The sequence below is a fragment of the Trematomus bernacchii genome, unplaced genomic scaffold (assembly GCF_902827165.1).
Source record: "Trematomus bernacchii unplaced genomic scaffold, fTreBer1.1, whole genome shotgun sequence".
Taxonomy (NCBI): Eukaryota; Metazoa; Chordata; class Actinopteri; order Perciformes; family Nototheniidae; genus Trematomus; species Trematomus bernacchii.
In genome coordinates, this window is record NW_022988157.1 from 2,362 (window position 1) to 21,182 (window position 18,821).

Below are 18,821 nucleotides of genomic sequence, written 5' to 3' on the forward strand. Positions count from 1 at the left end.
TGATTTATGATCTCATTGGTAATGTCAATCCGCACCCTATTGAACATTTAAGAGCTGCTTGGGAATCTGATCTGGGAAGAACTTTGACGGATGAACAGTGGGAATCAGTCCTGGACCGGGTGCACACATCTTCCTCTTCTGCTAAACACAGCCTGATACAACTGAAAGTGGTACACAGAGCTCATTTAACTAACGCTAGATTGGCTAAAATGTATCCAGAGGTTGAACCGTCTTGTCCCCGATGCAGAAGCCAGCCAGCAGACCTAATACACATGTTTTGGGTATGTCCCAGCCTCTTTACTTTCTGGAGATGTATTTTAAAATCTTTTAGTGAAATGTTTAAAACTCGTATTGAGCCTGACCCGCTCTGTGCCCTTTTTGGTTTGGCACCAAAGGTGACCTGTGCATCCCTACCAAACAGTGCTCAGGTAGTTATAGCCTTTTCTACACTTCTTGCGAGACGTTTGATTCTTCTAAAATGGAAGCAACATTCCCCTCCATCCTTTTCTCAGTGGGTCAAAGATGTTATGTACTTCTTACAGCTAGAGAAAATTAAGTTCTTACTCAGGGGCTCCTCTAACACCTTTATTAGAACATGGAAACCCTTTCTGGACTTCTATGACTCCTTACAAGATCCACTTGATAAAGAATAAGGTTGGATTGAGCGGTGAGCAGTGAGCAGTTGATTCATCTTTTTTTATTTTATTTTTTTCATTTCTATTCCATTATCATTATTATTATTTTCTTTCTTTGTGTTTATCTGTTTTCTTTTTCTTTTCTTTTTTTTTCTCCTCTTTGCCCCCCTTGAACTAATGTCATTATGAAAATACTGTATTTTACTGTTAAAGGGCTCTGTATCCTGTAACTCAATAGGTTAATGGGTGGTGGGTGGGTGGGAGAGTGGTGGGATTGAAATGAAGATTTTGATGTCAGCATGTGTGTATATATCTTTACTGAATCTGTATCACTTGCTTTTGTTAAAAAACGGAGAAAATCAATAAAAATATTTACCATAAAGTGGAGACTCCCGACAGTTTTTTTTTGTGGCGAAGAAGGATAAGACCCTGAGACCCTGCATTGACTATCGGGGCCTGAACGACGTCACGGTGAAGAATCGATATCCCCTGCCACTCATCTCGTCAGCGTTCGAGTTACTACAAGGGGCTACAATCTTCACCAAGCTGGATCTACGAAACGCTTATCACCTGGTACGAATCCGTGAGGGGGATGAATGGAAGACCGCCTTCAACACCTCTTCGGGACATTACGAGTACCTGGTGATGCCATTGGACTTACCAACGCCCCTGCAGTTTTCCAAGCGTTGGTGAACGATGTACTCCGGGACATGTTGGATCGTTATGTTTTTGTTTATCTGGACGACATTCTGATTTTTTCAAAGACCCACAAGGAACACATGCACCACGTCAAGACAGTCCTCCAGAGACTTCTGGAGAACTCGCTTTTCATCAAGACGGAGAAGTGCGAGTTTCACACTTCTTCGGTCGCCTTTCTTGGCTACATCGTGGGTCAAGGAAGTGTGCATACGGTTTTCAACCCCCTTTGTTCTCTGCATTGGAGAAGGAGGTTACCTGTCCGTCTGTCCAGGCTTTCATCAGACGTTGTCGGAGGACTTGGAGGCAGGCTCGAACAACTCTGCTTCGGTCTGCTAACCGGTACGCCACATCAGCGAACCGCCGACGCACCAAGGCACCTGTGTACCAGGTAGGCCAGAGGGTGTGGCTTTCCACTCAGAACATTCCCCTTCGGGTGGAGTCTAAAAAGTTAGCGCCCAGGTTTATTGGACCCTTCGAGATTGTCAAGGTCATTAACCCTGCAGCAGTTCGACTGAGTTTGCCCCGGAACATGAAGATCCATCCCACCTTCCACGTTTCTAGGATTAAACCTGTCCGGGAGAGTCCTATGATTCCCGCCGCTCCTCCACCACCACCCCCTAGGATGATCGATGGGGGTCCTACCTACACCCTTCGTCGTATACTTCGTTCCCGACGCAGAGGAAGAGGGGTTCAATATTTGGTGGACTGGGAGGGCTATGGTCCTGAGGAAAGGCAGTGGATTCCTGCTCGTCACATCCTCAACCCTCAACTCATCCGAGACTTCCACCTGCGTTACCCGGAGCAGCCTTCTAGGACCCACGCTCAACCAGGCGTTAAGTCGGGGGGTACTCGTCGGCTACGGACCGGGGGCTTCGTCGAGGAGGAGGGGGAGGCGTCTTCAGTCGAGGAGGACGAGGATTTCCAGGAGGGGGAGGCCGAGAGAGCATTCTCAGATGAGTATTAACTTTTCCCATACCCCCACCTTCCACCCTGTGTCTGTAGGTTTTTTGTTGATTTTTTATTTTTTTCTCGTAGTTTTGTCTTGGACGTCGGGAGCCGTCCATTAAGGGGGGGGTTCTGTCACAGTTCTGCTTTCTCACTCACCTATTTTCTGCATTAACATTCCTTAGTCACCTGGTAGCCACACCCTGTCTCTCTCTCTCACTCTGTTACACCCATCAGCTCCATTAGTATATAGGCCCACTTCACCTTCACCTCAGTGCCAGATCGTACTTTGCAGCATGCCAGTCTTTCCCGCATTACCCTCCAGATTGCTCTCCCGGTTTCGACCCTGCCTGTCCCTGACCAGCCTGCCTCGCCTGTTTCCTGACCCTGCCTGTACCCGGACTATTCTGCCTCGCCTGCTCCCTGACCCGGTCTGTACCTGCGACTCCCGTCTTGCCTTCTCCTGGAACCCTCGCCTGTCCCCGACCAGCCCTTTGCCTACTATCTGCCTTTTCGTCTCATACCAGTTTATTGCCTTTAATAAAGATGGTTACCGACTATCCCTGGTTTCCCGTGTGTTGCATTTTGGTCCTCAGCTCGTTTGTGACACAAACAGGGAAAGGTTTTTGCAGTTTGATAATACAAAACAAATAAAACTCCAAATCGCATGCCTAGGTACCAAATGCCCCAAAATCTCAAATCTTACCCAGAAGTCAGTACCAATTGGTAAAATAAGAACAAGCCCTTATTTGTGTCATAACCCGGCTCCTATGCCTGACAAAAATGTGAAAGGATGCAATGGATGCTGGTAAATTCAAGTATTTTATGTAATAAAGTAAGCATGTACTTGAAAAAAAACTCAAGATAATACCAAAGGAAGGCCAATACGGGTAGCTGCTCTCAGGAGGGAGTCCAGGAGAAAAGAGAGAAGGAAAGTGGCCTTCGCTCAGAATCTGTGTTACCTTCAAGGACAAGGGGGAAAATGTACAGGTATCAAAACAGAGGACTAGACTTCAACTGTCACACACACTCCACAAGGTTTTGCCTCAGCTCAAGTTGAGCTCTTCGTAAAGATACGGGTCCAGCTCACGGAGAGCATTGATCAGAACCCTGCTGGCTGCAGCTCCTTTTTTTCGCACCACGTCCAGCACCTCAAGTGCTCCGTCATTTCGGGATTTGGTTCTGGCTGACTCCATTTCAGATTCACTGATAACTCCAGACTCAAGGAGTTTATCCAGAAGGTCCTTCAGGAGAGGTGGAGACACTCTTTCTTTGAACTCTGTCCGAACTGAGAACAGCCTCTGGTCTTCTCGGACTCTGCTCCATGCTAGGACATTCCTCTGGGACAATTCCTTCCTTGGAACTGGAAGATAAACAGGGAAAATACTTTTGTTAACCAACAATCACATTAAACAGATCTCTTAAAAATTCAAGTAACTCGACATTCCCAGAGGTGGATTTCTGTTCACTTAAAATTATAATATGTAACATTTCCTCATTAAAATGTATTTTGATTGTCTCAAATGGTTCAGAGAGATGTGTAATTTTAATCAAGGTAACAGTACGTTCATCACGGTCTCCTGTAATGGCGCCGTATCCACTTAACCATGAGAAGCTGAAGACTACAACTCCCAAGATGCCACGCTGTTTCACCACCACACTAGTTTTTACTATAGTTTAGGAATATTACAGGTTGTGTGTTTAATGTCGTAATGATGCGCTGCCATGGAGCCTTAATAGAGAAGGCTATGAGATGGAGCTTTAGAGTTATCCAGTCTATCACTGGGTCTGAGCTCAGATGGAGTCTTTACCTTCCAGTGACACGCGATAACTCCAGACTACATTTCCACCTTGGTCCTGGACCTTCAAAGCCACTCTCTCTGTGCTCGTCGTCAGGGTAACTTGAAATGTCGGGTGGTAGTTTGGTCCAAACCTGGAATCAAATGTTTTACTCTGAAAACCAGAAGCAGAAGTTAAAAGTTGATCTGGATCTTTCCTGATTGTGAATGCAGATACATGTGTGATAATGATCATTGTGTTTCATCAGAGTATCAGTGACTCACCTCAGGCTGTATGAAGAAGCCCTCAGGTTCACAGTGCACACTGTAACTGTGATCAATGTCCAGCTCACAGTCGGAGGAGATTGGGATGTTCACAGCACGTCTGTGTTTTTGAACAACCTTTAGTAACAGGACATTTTGATCAATTTAAATGTTGATAGACCTACAGAGATATAATAATTACAATCAATTCAGAATAACATCATGAGGACATATGTGAGTACATTAATTAAAGTGTATAGGTTAGATATGTTTGGATGAAATTCCAATTCTCCAACACATTTTTTTATATATTTATTAGGGCTGTTTACGGAGCCCCTAAATGGTCATGAAAGAAAATAAAAGTATCTTGTGCGCTCGAGAAAGTTACCGGTTCGCCAAGTAGGAGAGATGTGCCTTTTACACACCGCCTTCACTGTGTTTACCTTCATTAGAACAGCTGAAGAGGGATCGAGGCTGCTCTGTTTTAACCACACACACCTCTACACACACACACACACACACACACATCGAACTGCCCGATTATTACACCATATTATTAGTTTTATGAAGATGTCTGGTCGCCAGGGCGTGTGTGTGTGTGTGTGTGTGTGTGTGTGTGTGTGTGTGTGTGTGTGTGTGTGTGTGTGTGTGTGTGTGTGTGTGTGTGTGTGTGTGTGTGTGTGTGTGTGTGTGTGTGTGTGTGTGTGTGTGTGTGTGTGTGTGTGTGTGTGTGTGTCAATGGCATTTGTTTTCAGAAGATATTATGATAGTGCACTCCGACAGGACTAAGCATCGAGATTAAGATTAAACAAACTTCTTTCCCTTGGGAACACACACATATACCTCCAGTATGGAGTTGGCCAGATCTGTGTAAATTACTGTTCATGGTAATTTGAAAACAAATGCCGGACACACACAAGCACACCGAACACACAAACACAGAGCGGAGCTGAGCAGAGCACAAACACACACACATCATGCGCCCTGGTGACCGGACATCTCCTTCATAAAACCAGTAATAGGGGGATTAATCGGGCAGTTCGATGTGTGTGTGGAGGTGTGTGTGTGTGTGTGGTTAAAACCTAGCAGCCTCATTTCTCTTCAGCTGTTCTAATGAAGTGAAGGCGGTGCATAAAAGGCACATCTCTTCATTCATAGATCAAGGCAGACTGGTCCACAGACTCTCCTGTTTTGTGAATCCGGTGCTTAAACAAATAGCTCTACACCCCTGGCCGAAATGTCCTTAAAATGAAGTCCGAGTTCGAATTATATCTCAAATAATATATATATATAATATATGCAATGCCATTTCCCCACATAAAAATAACAGAAACGGTCGTCTCCTGTGTGCTCCACTTCCTACTTGGGGCACCGGTAACTTTCTCGTGCGCACGAGATACTTTTTTTTTTTTCCATGACTCTTTAGGGCAGGGGTGTCAAACTCCAGGCCCGGGGGCCAAATCCGGCCCGCGACTTCATTTCATGTGGCCCGCAAGAGCTCTGAAAGAATGTAATATGTTTATTATACGGTTACATGCCGATTTACAGAAGCACGATGTCCATAAACTACATGTCCCACAATGCATCTTAAATTTGACTTTTTTCTCAGAATTTGACTTTTTTTCTCAAAATATGCCTTTTTCTTAGAATTTGACTTTTTCTCAGAATTTAACTTTTTTTCTCAAACTATGCCTTTTTCTTAGAATTTGATTTTTTTTTTTAATTGTTACTTTTTTTTCAAAATGTCACTTCTTTTTTTATTTTGACTTTTTTTTCAGAATTTGGCTTTTCTTTTTAAATAATTTTGTGACATTCTCACTGAAGAGACTTGCACGTATTTGCCCTAGACTTACCCTATCCAATAATAATCCAATGCAGAGGCAATAAAGTAATATAATACATTATTTTATATATATTAAATATTTATATATGTATGTTTATATAGTCATGAAGTTACAACCGGCCCTTTGAGTGCAACCATAATGCTGATGTGGCCCGTGATGAAATTGAGTTTGACACCCCTGCTTTAGGGGCTCCGTTTTGGAAGACAAAAGGACATAGGAGACACCAACTCTTCTCTTTTCCTCTCATCTCTGTAACCCCCCTTTTAGTATTCTCTCAAATCCTTATCACCTTAGCGTTTTCCTCTCTTTACTTTTATTTTATTAGTTCTTAGTTAGTATTAAAGATTTCACTTAAATAGCATTTTTTTTTGTAACTAGTATATCCTCCAGCTACCTCCCCCAGGTCCACCGCTGTGTTCCCTCCTTTATCCAGCACAGCAGCTCATCGGTTCAGTAAGACAATGCGGTCCGTATGCTTGGTTATGGTCATTTTCAGTTATGGATTTAAAGGTCACCTATTATGCAAAATGGTATGTGGACCCCTAGGGGTACGTTGGAGTACTGCAGGGGGTACGTGAGATTTATTTTATGTTAAAGTGGACCTATCATGCTATATTATAATAATATAGTGTAGGACCATACCTATATAAGGCATATTTATACTTTTTTTTTTTCAAAATACCAAACAGATCATGCATTTTAGCCATGCCTCATTTTGCTCAATTTGACATTTTTTAGCTCTGGATTTGCAAGGGCAGATTCTGTGAGAACAGCACCACCTACAGGCCTGGCATATGTACTGCAGCATCTCCAGCGCTTTCGAACGGCAATGGCCGTGGCTGTCTCCTCCTGATTGGTGGAGTTGGCCCAATAGCCGTAGCGCCACCGTCCTGACGTCAGGACAGTGTTCAAATCTGGATCAGTTTTTAGCAGATCCGTTGCAGCCCCTTTTTTAGAGATTTGGGTATGGAGGAAAATAGAGAGGGTTGTGTTTTCTGACACTTGGTGAGTTCCCTGGAACACCGGGGACACATGTTCATGTAGAAAAGACGTACAAAAGTGCATTTTGCATGATAGGTCCCCTTTAATGAAAAAAACAATACAAGTAATACATTTAAACAAACTACTAATAGTAGATTAACGACTTTATTCAAAAGTTTACCCGTCTGGCGGTTATAGGTATAAATGCTCCTATTTTTTTTTCTCTTCATTCCCCACGCCCCAAAATAAATAAATATACCAGTTTTAGGAAAAGTAACGAAGTTTGAGCAGTGTGGGTTTTATATTAACAGAGTTACACATATTTAAAAACGCGAAGTGTAATAACTGCAGTTTGCCTCCCTGTCAGAATGACACAGATCCTCAGTGAAGCACAAGCCCATGTTTCTCACTAAATTGAAAGTACAACTTATTAAAAAGATCAGTTCAATGCAGCTAATGTCATCTTAGTGTTATTGCATGAATTTAGTGATGGATTGTAAACATTTGAAATGTAGCATTTGAGTGTTTCTCAGTTACAATGTTGTTGTTTTAATAAATCAGACACTGATGGTGCAGCGCTGTGCTGGACCTCTTTATATAGGCATTTTGTCCCTAACAAATAGTTTATGCGCTGATCAGGGGGTACTCGGCTGACATTGTTTTTCAAAGGGGGAACATTATTGAAAAAAGTTTGAGAACCACTGTCCTAGAGCACCATTAGCCGCGTTCACACCGGAGTACTTTCACCGTACTTTTCGCGTTTTAGTTCCGTGAGTACCCCTTATGTCGCGTTCACACCAAAAATCGTACTTAATCTCGGGTACTTTTACCCCCATTTTTAGAGCCAGCTCAGAGAGCGTACTTTTCTGTGGGTGAAAAGTGCTCCAAAAGTTCCCCAGTGCTGATTGGCTGGGCGAATTGCAAACCACGCCCGTACAACTCTGAAAATGTTGTGTGGAGATGCCATTGTTTTTCCTCGCTACAAAAACACAACGCTCCGTGCGTTGTGTTTGTTTTTGAAAGCAGTTATGGCAAGCATCAAGAAATGATGAGGAGGTGTCGGCGCTTCTGGAGATCTACGCCGAGAACGCGACCCAAGGAATGCTACTGAAGCCAGTTCGGTAGCTTTCACTCGACCTGGGAATTGTGCACAGCCGGCTAAATATAAAGAAACTCAGGACTACAAACGGCGGATTCAGTGGCCAACGATGACTACCACGATGAAGGTAAAATCAACTACATGCACTGGGGTTTTAATCTGCACAATAATGGTCTCAGATGTACTTTTATTTGCTCAGTAGATCAAGCTAGCCATGCTAGCCATAATAGGCTAACACCGGCCCCGGCTAGCTACATCTAGCTAGCTAGATATTCTCCGCTGTATGAAAACGTTTTGACTTGTGAATAACTGTGCAGTGTTTCTGTAATTTGCTTCACTAACTCATGGCACTAATCGTCTGTTTCAGGCGAGGATGGACAACTCTCGGGATTGGAAACAAGTGAGCTTTGCATTCTAGATCACAGCGCTTTGTCGTCCTCCTTACCAGCAACCAAACGCAAAGGTACACACACTGTAACTTTGTCTTGAAAGAACGTTACGCATCGAACTGATGTTCACAATCATGTTTATTTCATAATATTCATCATATTTTATGTTTAACTTGCCTCAACAACATTAAACAAAGTTCAAGCATACATGAAGCACTCTTCAAAAAGGAACAATCCTCCGTGTTTGAACCTCTTGAATCGCTGCATAGCCGATTTATTTGGACTGGATTATCCCAGAGAAGCCAAACATTCTTTATAACACAGTTTCAGATTTGTGAAACCTTAATTCTATTTGTGAAAATACAAAAAAGGGAGATTTCAGTGCTTTTTTTACATGTAGACCACATTAGACCAGGTCCTGATCTAAAACCACTATACCTACACTCATCAAATCTGGACTGGATTATCCCAGAGAGTCAAAAGATTCTTTATAACACAGTTTCAGATTTGTGAAACCTTAATTCTATTTGTGAAAATACAAAAAACACATTCCTAGTATGTTGTAAAACTACATGGCGACTAAGATCTTGTATATTGCTTATTTCCCCTCTTAGGAAAGCGGACACGGGATGCGAATTTCTTTGACACCGCCCAGGCGTTGGAGGACCGGCGTGCCGTGGTGAATGAGTCGCTGCGTGGAGATCAGATGGTGCTGTTCACCAAGGCCCAGGAAACGGAGGACAAGATGCTCACCTCGATGGAGCGCCAGGCAGAAGTGTTCAAGCAGCAGATGGAGCGCCAGCAGCACCAGGATGAAGTGTGGGCGCTGCGCCATGAGGAAGCGTCGGCGCAGCGGCAGGATGAGCGACAAACTGCATTTAATAACAGTTTATTTGGTATAGTTTTTGTAAATACTGACACACGACACACAACGTTGCACTAAGGTGTGCATGCTGCTGAGAATATCCCTACACCTGGGACAGTTTATTTTATATTGTTATTACTGTTATGACTTTATTTTATATATAATGTTTACTGACATGTACAACTGACACTTTATTTACATTTAAAATTGTTCTATTTAATGTTATGTCTTGAGAGTGCAATAAAGAAAAACCGACATGGCGATTAAGCTTATTTCTCCTGACACTTTATCTTTTGTGACCTGTGTAGCATCCTATACATCACATGTAAGTGATTATTCTGATACCATCATGTTTCATCGGTTATAAACTGGCAAAGCTTTATTTGTCATTTATTTATCATCAATGTTGCAACCTTGTGGGGGAATGGCAGCGGCACATACACAAATATGACAATTTATATAATTTTAAATATTATTTGACCTAAACTTTTAATTCCCCCCCATTTCACACAACACAACATGGAGTCCACTATGGGCCAAAACTAACATGTATGTTTGCATAGTGTTTATGGCAGACGGATGCAGTGGGTCTCAGGAAGATATATAATAAAGGTGGGTTTGCTGCTGAGACTCCCTACACCTGGGACAGTTTATTTTATATTGTTATTACTGTTATTATATAGTACAACTGACACTTTATTTTATATTGACAATGTTTACTGACATGTACAACTGACACTTTAGTTACATTTAAAATATTTCTATTTAATGTTATGTCTTGAGAGTGCAATAAAGAAAACCGACATGGCGATTAAACAGATCCTGTATCAGTTTTTCTTCTTCATCTCTTGTTTTGTAGCGGGTTGCAAACAACTTTAAGGTGCTTACCGCCACCTACTGTACTTGTAATCTTCCCTCAGGGAAAAGTACTCCGGTGTGAACGCGATCTGTACTAAGTACCCTGGGGTTAAAAGTGCCAGGGCTCTTAGTGCCGGAACTAAGTACAGGAAAGTACTTGGTGTGAACGCGGCTATTGAGTTCTTTGTAACCAAATCTCTCTCAGAGGGGCGTGGGGAGGGGCTCCTTATTTTCATCTAAAGTAACAGACAGAGAATCAGCACTTTGGAAACAGGGCTGAAACAGAGGGGATTATGGGTAATGCTGCAATGATCTGTTTGGTGTTTCAGCCAATCAGAGACAGGCTCTGGATATATCTGAGACCTGTAATATATTGATGAGAAACAGTATAATAGGGAACCTTTAAGGCTTTGATTAGTGTTGGACTCCCAAAATACTTCCTTTCAATCTTTCAGTTCTTGAGTGTTTCAACTGTGCCTTTCAGTATTTGCTAACCATCTGATTTACTGTCAATGTTAATTATGTAACCTGCCATTCATCATCACATTATTGATATAATACTTATGTTATTCTGTAGTTTATATATTCTTAGCAGTTCATGATTATTTCATTTATAAAGAACCATTTTATGTGTTTGTGTGTGAAGTAAATCAGCCTATGTTCACAGAGTAAACTCAGATTTTCAGATTAGGAGAGTAATCGTGTTCTCATATTATCTCTCTCAGTAGGGAGCTTGGGGCCTCAACCTCTCTGTGGAAACAGCTGTGGTTTAAAACAAGTGTTTAGCCTGATGGTGAGCACATTACCTCCTCCTCAAGGACGTTGTTCTGCAGCAGATGTACATCCAGTATTTGTTCCACTCTGCCCGGGGGTTGAAGGAACAGCAGAATTTGGCCCTTTATTCGCCACTTTAGAAGCCTTTTCATTGTATTGATGTTAAGGATCAGGCCAAAGGAAGAGAGGTGAAGCACCTTCACCACCACGTGAGTGGGTGTGACTTCCAGCGGCTCCAAGATGCTCAGGCCTTCATCAGTGATGTGGACGACAGACAACAGGCCGTCCAGGAGCAGCGCTGTGGAGCAAAGAGCTGGTCATCTGTTGCTTTGCTGCTGAAACAGCTTCATCATATTCAATGACACTTTAGTTCAGAGCTAATGTTCATCTGATGTCATTCACTTTGGAGCCTCACTGGGATGTACCAGTTTATATCCTCCACCTTTTATGTTAATGTTTAATTATTGTTCCGTCCCCCTGTGATCTTTCTGGAGGTGAGCATGCGTAATTATTTTCTAATTTAAAGACTGCTGAGATGTTTGTAATCTGCAGCCAGAACAGCTTGACTGAGTCCGGTCTCATGTCTGAGTGATTCTCAAGACGTGTGAAGAGTTCTCTAAAGCTTTCAGGGCGTAGAAAGTCTAACTTATAAATGTTGTTGTCTGTTGTTTTGTTTTGTACATGCTTCAGCCAGACTGACAATGTAGAGAGCAGAAAGAGCAACAGATGGATAACAAAGTAATAATTAATCAAACTGCTAGCTTAGAGTGAGTTAGCGTTGAGTTAGCACTGTTAGCAGCTAAACATGCTGTGGACTGACAGGTCACAGTTTACATGTCTTTAATATACAGTGAGGAGACTGCAGAGGCCCAAAGACACTCCAACTCAGTATTTAGAGCTGCATTGCATCGTCTGCTTCAATAATGATGTCATGAAACACATCGACTAAATGGATGTTTTAATGATTTCATTCTTCTTCTTTTGGGGACACGACTATTTTGAATGTAAAGAACAGATTTTGTGTCTGAATTATCTTATCTTTGTTAAACTAGTTTAATAAAGCTGCTTCATAACTTTTGAACGGTAGTGGATAACATAAGGTGCTAAACATTGTATAAGTGTATTTGTTAACACTTGATGTCTTTACCATCCTCTGTCTCACTGTGCGGCAGGTGGAGCTGGCAGACGGCAGCTTCATTAGAACTCTTCACGTCGAACAGCGGCCCTGCTGCCTGCTTGCCAGCTGATTGGAGGAGATTCTCATCCCAAGGGACCGTCCTGTACAGAAGCTCCGCCTCCTGAGCCATGACGAACACCAGGCCAGTCGAAGCACACTGGAACTCACCTGGACCAGGACACCTGAACCTGTAGACACACAAGAGACAAGTTACTACAACAAGCCTTCACTGGCCTGTGTTCTGACTGACAGGTGTTCATCCAGCTGGATCTGACCTGGAGGAGGGTTTGTTGAAAGATCTGAAACACCTGATGGTTACAGGAACATCACTGAAGATGTGTCCACATGCATCAGGATGTGTGTGTACACTTTCATTCAATTAACAAAATGTCTAGTCCAGCGAGGATCTAGACTGGTACAAGAAAACAATCCTACACACAGAGGCATTATTTTATTCATGTCTGCTGGAAAGAGATTGGATGCAAAACCTCAAGGTGAAAGACATGACATCAAACACAATGAAATTAATATATGTGTTTAAAATAATAGTTGGTCATGTTGTAGGGTTACCTGTATGAAGACTCAGGTGTGTGTTCGGGTGAGAAGGATTCAGGAGCCTGGAACAAACAAAGTTATTTATTATATTAGAAAACAAGTTAAGTTCTATCTTCAACTCTGTACAGCTGCTCCTCTCTCACCTTTGTGTCTGTCTTCACTTCCTGTTCCACATCGGAGTCACCTGATGGAGAGAAGAGGTGAGAAAAATAATAATAAAACAATAATAATAATTATTGTACTATAAATACCTTTTAAGATCAGATTTAATGTACAATATCTTGATGAATGGAGGACATGGTTTCAGTACTCACAGGTCTTCTGGATCGTGGATCTGATCGTCTCATGATATCTGATCCTGTAGGGATGAACACAATCCAACAGTTTGAGATCCAGTTTAAAATAAGTGTTTGTTCTTTGAGTCAGCTTCAGAGTCCTGATCTCATGCTTCACATCCCATCATATCCTCTCTGCAAACACTACGACTGACTGCCACAGCTCTCAGCTGCATTACAGAGTTAACTAGGCATTAGTCCAGGAACAAAACAACTTCATAGAAAAAACAAACAGACTCACTTTTTAACTGTAAAATGTGTTAACAAGTTGCTCCTGACTGAACAACACATTCTCACTCACAACTCGGCCTATGTTGACGTTGTGTCAGGGTCCCTGTCGTCACTTTCCAACGCAAGGGGGGGCCCTTTAGCGTCGAGTTTCAACTCAGGTGTTTAAAGGATCAGAGTGAATTATGCAGAGTAGGATGTGTCTGTTAACAAGTTGCTCCTGACTGAAATGTGGCTTTGCATTGTCAGCTTGCATTATATTATTCTTGGGAGAACGCAAGAAAAGAAACATGAGATGAACAAAAGGAGAAACTGCAGATAAATGGTAACATCACTGATGTGTTGTGCTAAGCTAGGCTACGCCTGGAAGGTGGAACTGGAGAGATTCCCCAGTGAGAGGAACACATCCACCTCCCTGTGTTCAATACAATCCTGCTGAACCAGCAGAGACTGAGTCGACCCCTTACTGACCTGAGAGTCTCCAGTCTGCAGTCTGGGCTCTCCGGAAGATCTCTCAGCAGCTCCACTCCTGAATCCTTCAGATCGTTGCCACTCAGGTCCAGATCTCTCAGATGGATGTTGGACTTCAGAGCTGAGGCCAGAGCAGAACAGCTGATCTCTGACAAACTGCAGCGCCTCAGTCTGAATAAAGAACACATGATGTAAGTTTAGAAAACAATGTTCCTGATTGAAATAATGAAAGGTTTAATAATCTGATTATAGCTGGAGAAGTAGAGAATGTAGACGTTTATAAAGTGGACACTCCCGACAGGTTAAAAACAGTAAGATCCAAAAAGTGAAAAGAGCTCTCATTAATATGAAAGACAACGTTCTTCACCTTCAATAAAAAGTGGTGACTTCACATCATAAACTCTGCTCCTTCTACACTAACTCGTGATGTGCAGCCAGACAAATCAAAACCCACAGAAACTGATTCAACTCAAGATCACAGAGTTTACAAAGAAGTCAGGATGAATTTAGAAGAAATGTGATCAAAATAAATAGAGAATATTTATTTTAGGAATAGTGGAGACATAGATCACAGCATCTTCAGTGTAAACTATTCAGTCAGTTTGAGCATCATGTAGCTTCAGACATTTTTTAATAAAAAGCTAAACCTGAAATTATTGGTTAGTGTTTAATAATTGTGATATAAATGTGTATTAACTGTATTAATCTGTTTATTATATCATTTATAAAAGAAACCGGATGGAGAATATAAGATGAATTCCGTTTGTTTAAAGGATCAGAGTGAATTATGCAGAGTAGGATTTGTCTGTTAACAAGTTGCTCCTGACTGAAATGTGGCTTTGCATTGTCAGCTTGCATTATATTGTTCTTGGGAGAACGCAAGAAAAGAAACATGAGATGAACAAAAGGAGAAACTGCAGATAAATGGTAACATCACTGATGTGTTGTGCTAAGCTAGGCTACACCTGGAAGGTGGAACTGGAGAGATTCCCCAGTGAGAGGAACACATCCACCTCCCTGTGTTCAATACAATCCTGCTGAACCAGCAGAGACTGAGTCGACCCCTTACTGACCTGAGAGTCTCCAGTCTGCAGTCTGGACTCTCCAGAAGATCTCTCAGCAGCTCCACTCCTGAATCCTTCAGATCGTTGAGACTCAGGTCCAGATGTCTCAGATGGATGTTGGACTTCAGAGCTGAGATCAGAGCAGAACAGCTGATCTCTGACAAACTGCAGCCACTCAGTCTGAATAAAGAAGACATGATGTAAGTTTAGAAAACAATGTTCCTGATTGAAATAATGAAAGGTTTAATAATCTGATTATAGCTGGAGAAGTAGAGAATGTAGACGTTTATAAAGTGGACACTCCCAACAGGTTAAAAACAGTAAGATCCAAAAAGTGAAAAGAGCTCTCATTAATATGAAAGACAACGTTCTTCACCTTCAATAAAAAGTGGTGACTTCACATCATAAACTCTGCTTCTTCTACACTAACTCGTGATGTGCAGCCAGACAAATCAAAACCCGCAGAAACTGATTCAACTCAAGATCACAGAGTTTACAAAGAAGCAGCACCAGAGTCTGAATAAAGAACACATCATGTAAGTTCAGAGAACAATGGTCCTGCTTGAGATAGTTCAAAGTCTCATCATCTTTTCAGACCTGGAGAGGGTTCAGATGCCAATGTCAAAAATGATGAAGATACTTTTAGAAATGTAATAGTAGATAACTATAAATGCATTGATAATGCATCAGAAGAACCTCCTTCATCTCCCTCACAGCTCATCAGTACTGACAGCATCTTCACTGACTCATGGAGCACAGTGAGAGTCTGTGGAAGCTCACACACTGTCCCCTCACACATTTACTTTCTCTGCTTTCTGTTATTCTTGTCAAATATTCAGCAATTTAGAAAGAAATGTGAACTTATTCAAATATCTTTGTACTCAGGCAAATGATGGAATTATAAATATATCAATTATAAATACAGTACAAAACCACATGAACTACAGCCAGTGATCTGACCTCAGAGTCTTCAGTCTACAGTTTGGACTCTTTAGTCCAGAACTCAGCTGCTCCACCTCTGAATCCTGCAGATATACTCCCAGCTTCAGCTCTCTCAGATCGGAGGGGTCGGACTTCAGAGCTGAGGCCACGACTTCCCAGTCTAAGAATCCACTGTCAGGAATTCTGTTAGAACACATATTACAGAATTTGTTTATATAAAAAAAAGAGGAAACAACATATTTACTTCATGCATTTGAGGAAAAACATTTTGAATCTCATGATCTGATTACCACTGGATGTTAGTCTATTTAATATTTGGTAGAGTGTGATCTGATCCCATGTCTGTCACCTCTCTGCTAGCTACCTTCTAGACTAGAGAAGACTAGAGTCAACATAAATCACATATTGCTCTGTGTCTAATTTAACGATAAAGAAACTGCAATCATTTCATAATAACTTTACTGCATTCAATGACATATGTAAAGTTATTCTGTATGTTCTGATCACATGTTGCTGTGATAAAACATCATTCATATTATTTTGACAAGGAAAATGACGAGAAGAAAAAACTGTAACATTTTAAAATTATTAGAATAATTGTATTAATTCAATTTAGCTCTCACAGTATGTGAAACAGCAACAAGTTGTATAGTGTTTATTTTAAAAACTAAAATCCTTATCTACACTAATCTATAAAGCTAATCACATCTGGACTCACACAGCCTTCCTGCAGTTCCTCACAGCTGGAATCAGTCTCCGTCGTCCCTCCTCTGATGTTTTGGACTTCTCCAGGTCCAACTCATCCAGAACCTCCTCTGACATCTGCAGCCTGTAGGCCAGAGCTCTGCAGCGTTTCACAGAGAGTCTCTTCTCTGATCTGTTCTCTGACTTCAGGAACTCTGTGATCTCCTGATGTACTGAGTGGTCCTTCATCTCTGTCAGACAGTGGAGGATGTTGATGCTCCTGTGAGGATAGACTTCATCACTTCTCATCTTCTTCAGGTTGCTGATGGATCTCTGGATGATTTCTGGTCTGTTGTCTGTGCGACCCAGCAGGCCTCCTAAGAGTCTCTGGTTGGACTCCAGAAAGAGGCCGTGGAGGAAGCGGACAAACAGGTCCAGGTGGCCATTTTTACTTCTGAGTGATTTCATCATGGCTCTCTTTAGGAAGACATCCAGGGATGGGTACTCCTGATCACTGTTAAACATGTTGTTATAGTCACTCTGCAGGGATGGGTGATCCTGATCACTGCTATCACTGTTGCCATCGTCCCAGTCTCTCTGCAGGAAGTCCTTCAGTACCTCTGTGTCTCTGTTGGTGTAACAGTGCAACATGTAGACTGCAGCCAGAAACTCCTGAATGCTCAGATGAACAAAGCAGTAGACTGTTTTCTTGAAGATAACTCTCTCTCGTTTGAAGATCTCTGTACAAACTCCTGAGTGCACCAAGGCCTCGGTGACACCAAGACCACAGCGCTGCAGGTCTTCTTGGTAGAACATGATGTGTCCTTTCTCCAGATGTTCAAACGCCAGCCTCCCCAGCTTCAGAAGAAGCTCCCTGTCAGCCTCCGTCAGCTGCTGTGGACTCGTCTCATGTCCCTCTTCATACTTCTGCTTCTTCCTCTTGGTCTGGACCAGCAGGAAGTGTGAGTACATGTCAGTGAGGGTCTTGGGCAGCTCTCCTCTCTGGTCTGTAGTCCACATGTGGTCCAGAACTGCAGCAGTGATCCAGCAGAAGACTGGGATCATGCACATGATGTGGAGGCTCCTGGAGCTCTTGATGTGAGAGATGATTCTGCTGGACTGATCTTCATCACTCGATCTCCTCCTGAAGTACTCCTCCTTCTGGGCGTCAGTGAAGCCTCGTACTTCTGTTACCCTGTCCACACACTCAGGAGGGATCTGATTGGCCGCTGCAGGTCTGGAAGTTATCCAGACGAGAGCCGAGGGAAGCAGCTTCCCCCTGATGAGGTTTGTCAGCAGCACGTTGACTGAGGACTGCTGAGAGACATCAGACACAACCTCATTGTTTCTGAAGTCCAGAGAAAGTCTGCTTTCATCCAGGCCGTCAAAGATGAGCAGCACTTTGCAGACAGCCAGCTGCTCTGCTGTGACCTTCTGTAAGGTTGGATGGAAAACATGGAGCAGCCTGAGAAGACTGTACTGCTCACCTTTGATCAGGTTCAGCTCCCTGAAGGAGAGCGGGATCACCAGACTGACATCTTGGTTTTCCAAACCCTCGGCCCAGTCCAGAGTGAACTTCTGCACTGAGAAGGTTTTTCCAACTCCAGCGACTCCGTTGGTCAGGACCGCTCTGATGAGAGTCTGTTGGTCAGGTGAGGCTTTAAAGATGTCCTGGCACTTGATTGGAGAGTAATGGAGGGCATTTTTCTTGGAAGCTGTCTCCAGCTGCCTCACCTCATGTTGGGTATTAACCTCTTCACTCTGGCCTTGTGTGATGTAGAGCTCAGTGAAGATCCTGTTGAGGAGGGTTTCACTTTCACCAGTTCCTTCAGTCACACGTTCACATCTCCTCCTCAGACTGAGCCTATGTTCATCTAAAACCTCCTGCAGACCACGTTCTGCTGAAAGAGAAGGAAACGTGAGAATAAAAAAAACGTTTTAAATGAACTTATATTATGTACAACACAACAGGAATAATCCTGTTTCCCACAGATCAGAATTATACTTGTGGTGGTAGCCGTGCACGACGGGCGGGGGGGAGTGGGGTGCTCTAATGGAGCACGCTCTTGAACTGTTAGTTTGCCGGAGCGTCGCAGCGGGGTTACTGCAGAGCGCATAATTGCGCCGCAGTTGCGCATGAGTGATGTGCAACAACATTTGACTTCTCTTTTTCTCATAAGGTCTCCCTTTCTGTTGGTCGCTTATTAGCGGACCCTTCACGCGATGGCAGAGCG

At 42.7% G+C, this 18,821-nt stretch overlaps 1 protein-coding gene across 1 annotated transcript; it reads right to left on the reverse strand.

The window, feature by feature from the left end:
* Positions 1-3,082: 3,082 nt before the first annotated feature.
* Positions 3,083-18,704, reverse strand: LOC117475885 (NLR family CARD domain-containing protein 3-like). Its single transcript, XM_034122222.1, has 13 exons — positions 18,593-18,704; positions 16,622-18,479; positions 15,922-16,086; positions 14,971-15,141; positions 13,788-14,068; positions 13,178-13,231; positions 13,007-13,047; positions 12,879-12,925; positions 12,279-12,496; positions 11,164-11,429; positions 4,343-4,459; positions 4,091-4,232; positions 3,083-3,642 (listed from the first exon to the last, which is right to left on the reverse strand). The coding sequence occupies exons 1-13, from the start codon at positions 18,702-18,704 to the stop codon at positions 3,326-3,328; spliced, it is 3,789 nt and encodes a 1,262-aa protein (XP_033978113.1). The 3' UTR covers positions 3,083-3,325.
* Positions 18,705-18,821: the final 117 nt, after the last annotated feature.

Bases quoted from the DNA above. Each gene is read 5' to 3' on its own strand.
- LOC117475885 (XM_034122222.1), bottom strand. From the start codon at position 18,704: ATGCGCTCTGCAGTAACCCCGCTGCGACGCTCCGGCAAACTAACAGTT. The intron at 13,232-13,787 runs GTAGCCTAGCTT...TGGATTGTGTTC, and splicing joins TCCAGTTCCACCTTCCAGGC to ATCCCTACAGGATCAGATAT. The intron at 4,233-4,342 runs GTGAGTCACTGA...TCTGGTTTTCAG, and splicing joins GCTTCTTCATACAGCCTGAG to AGTAAAACATTTGATTCCAG.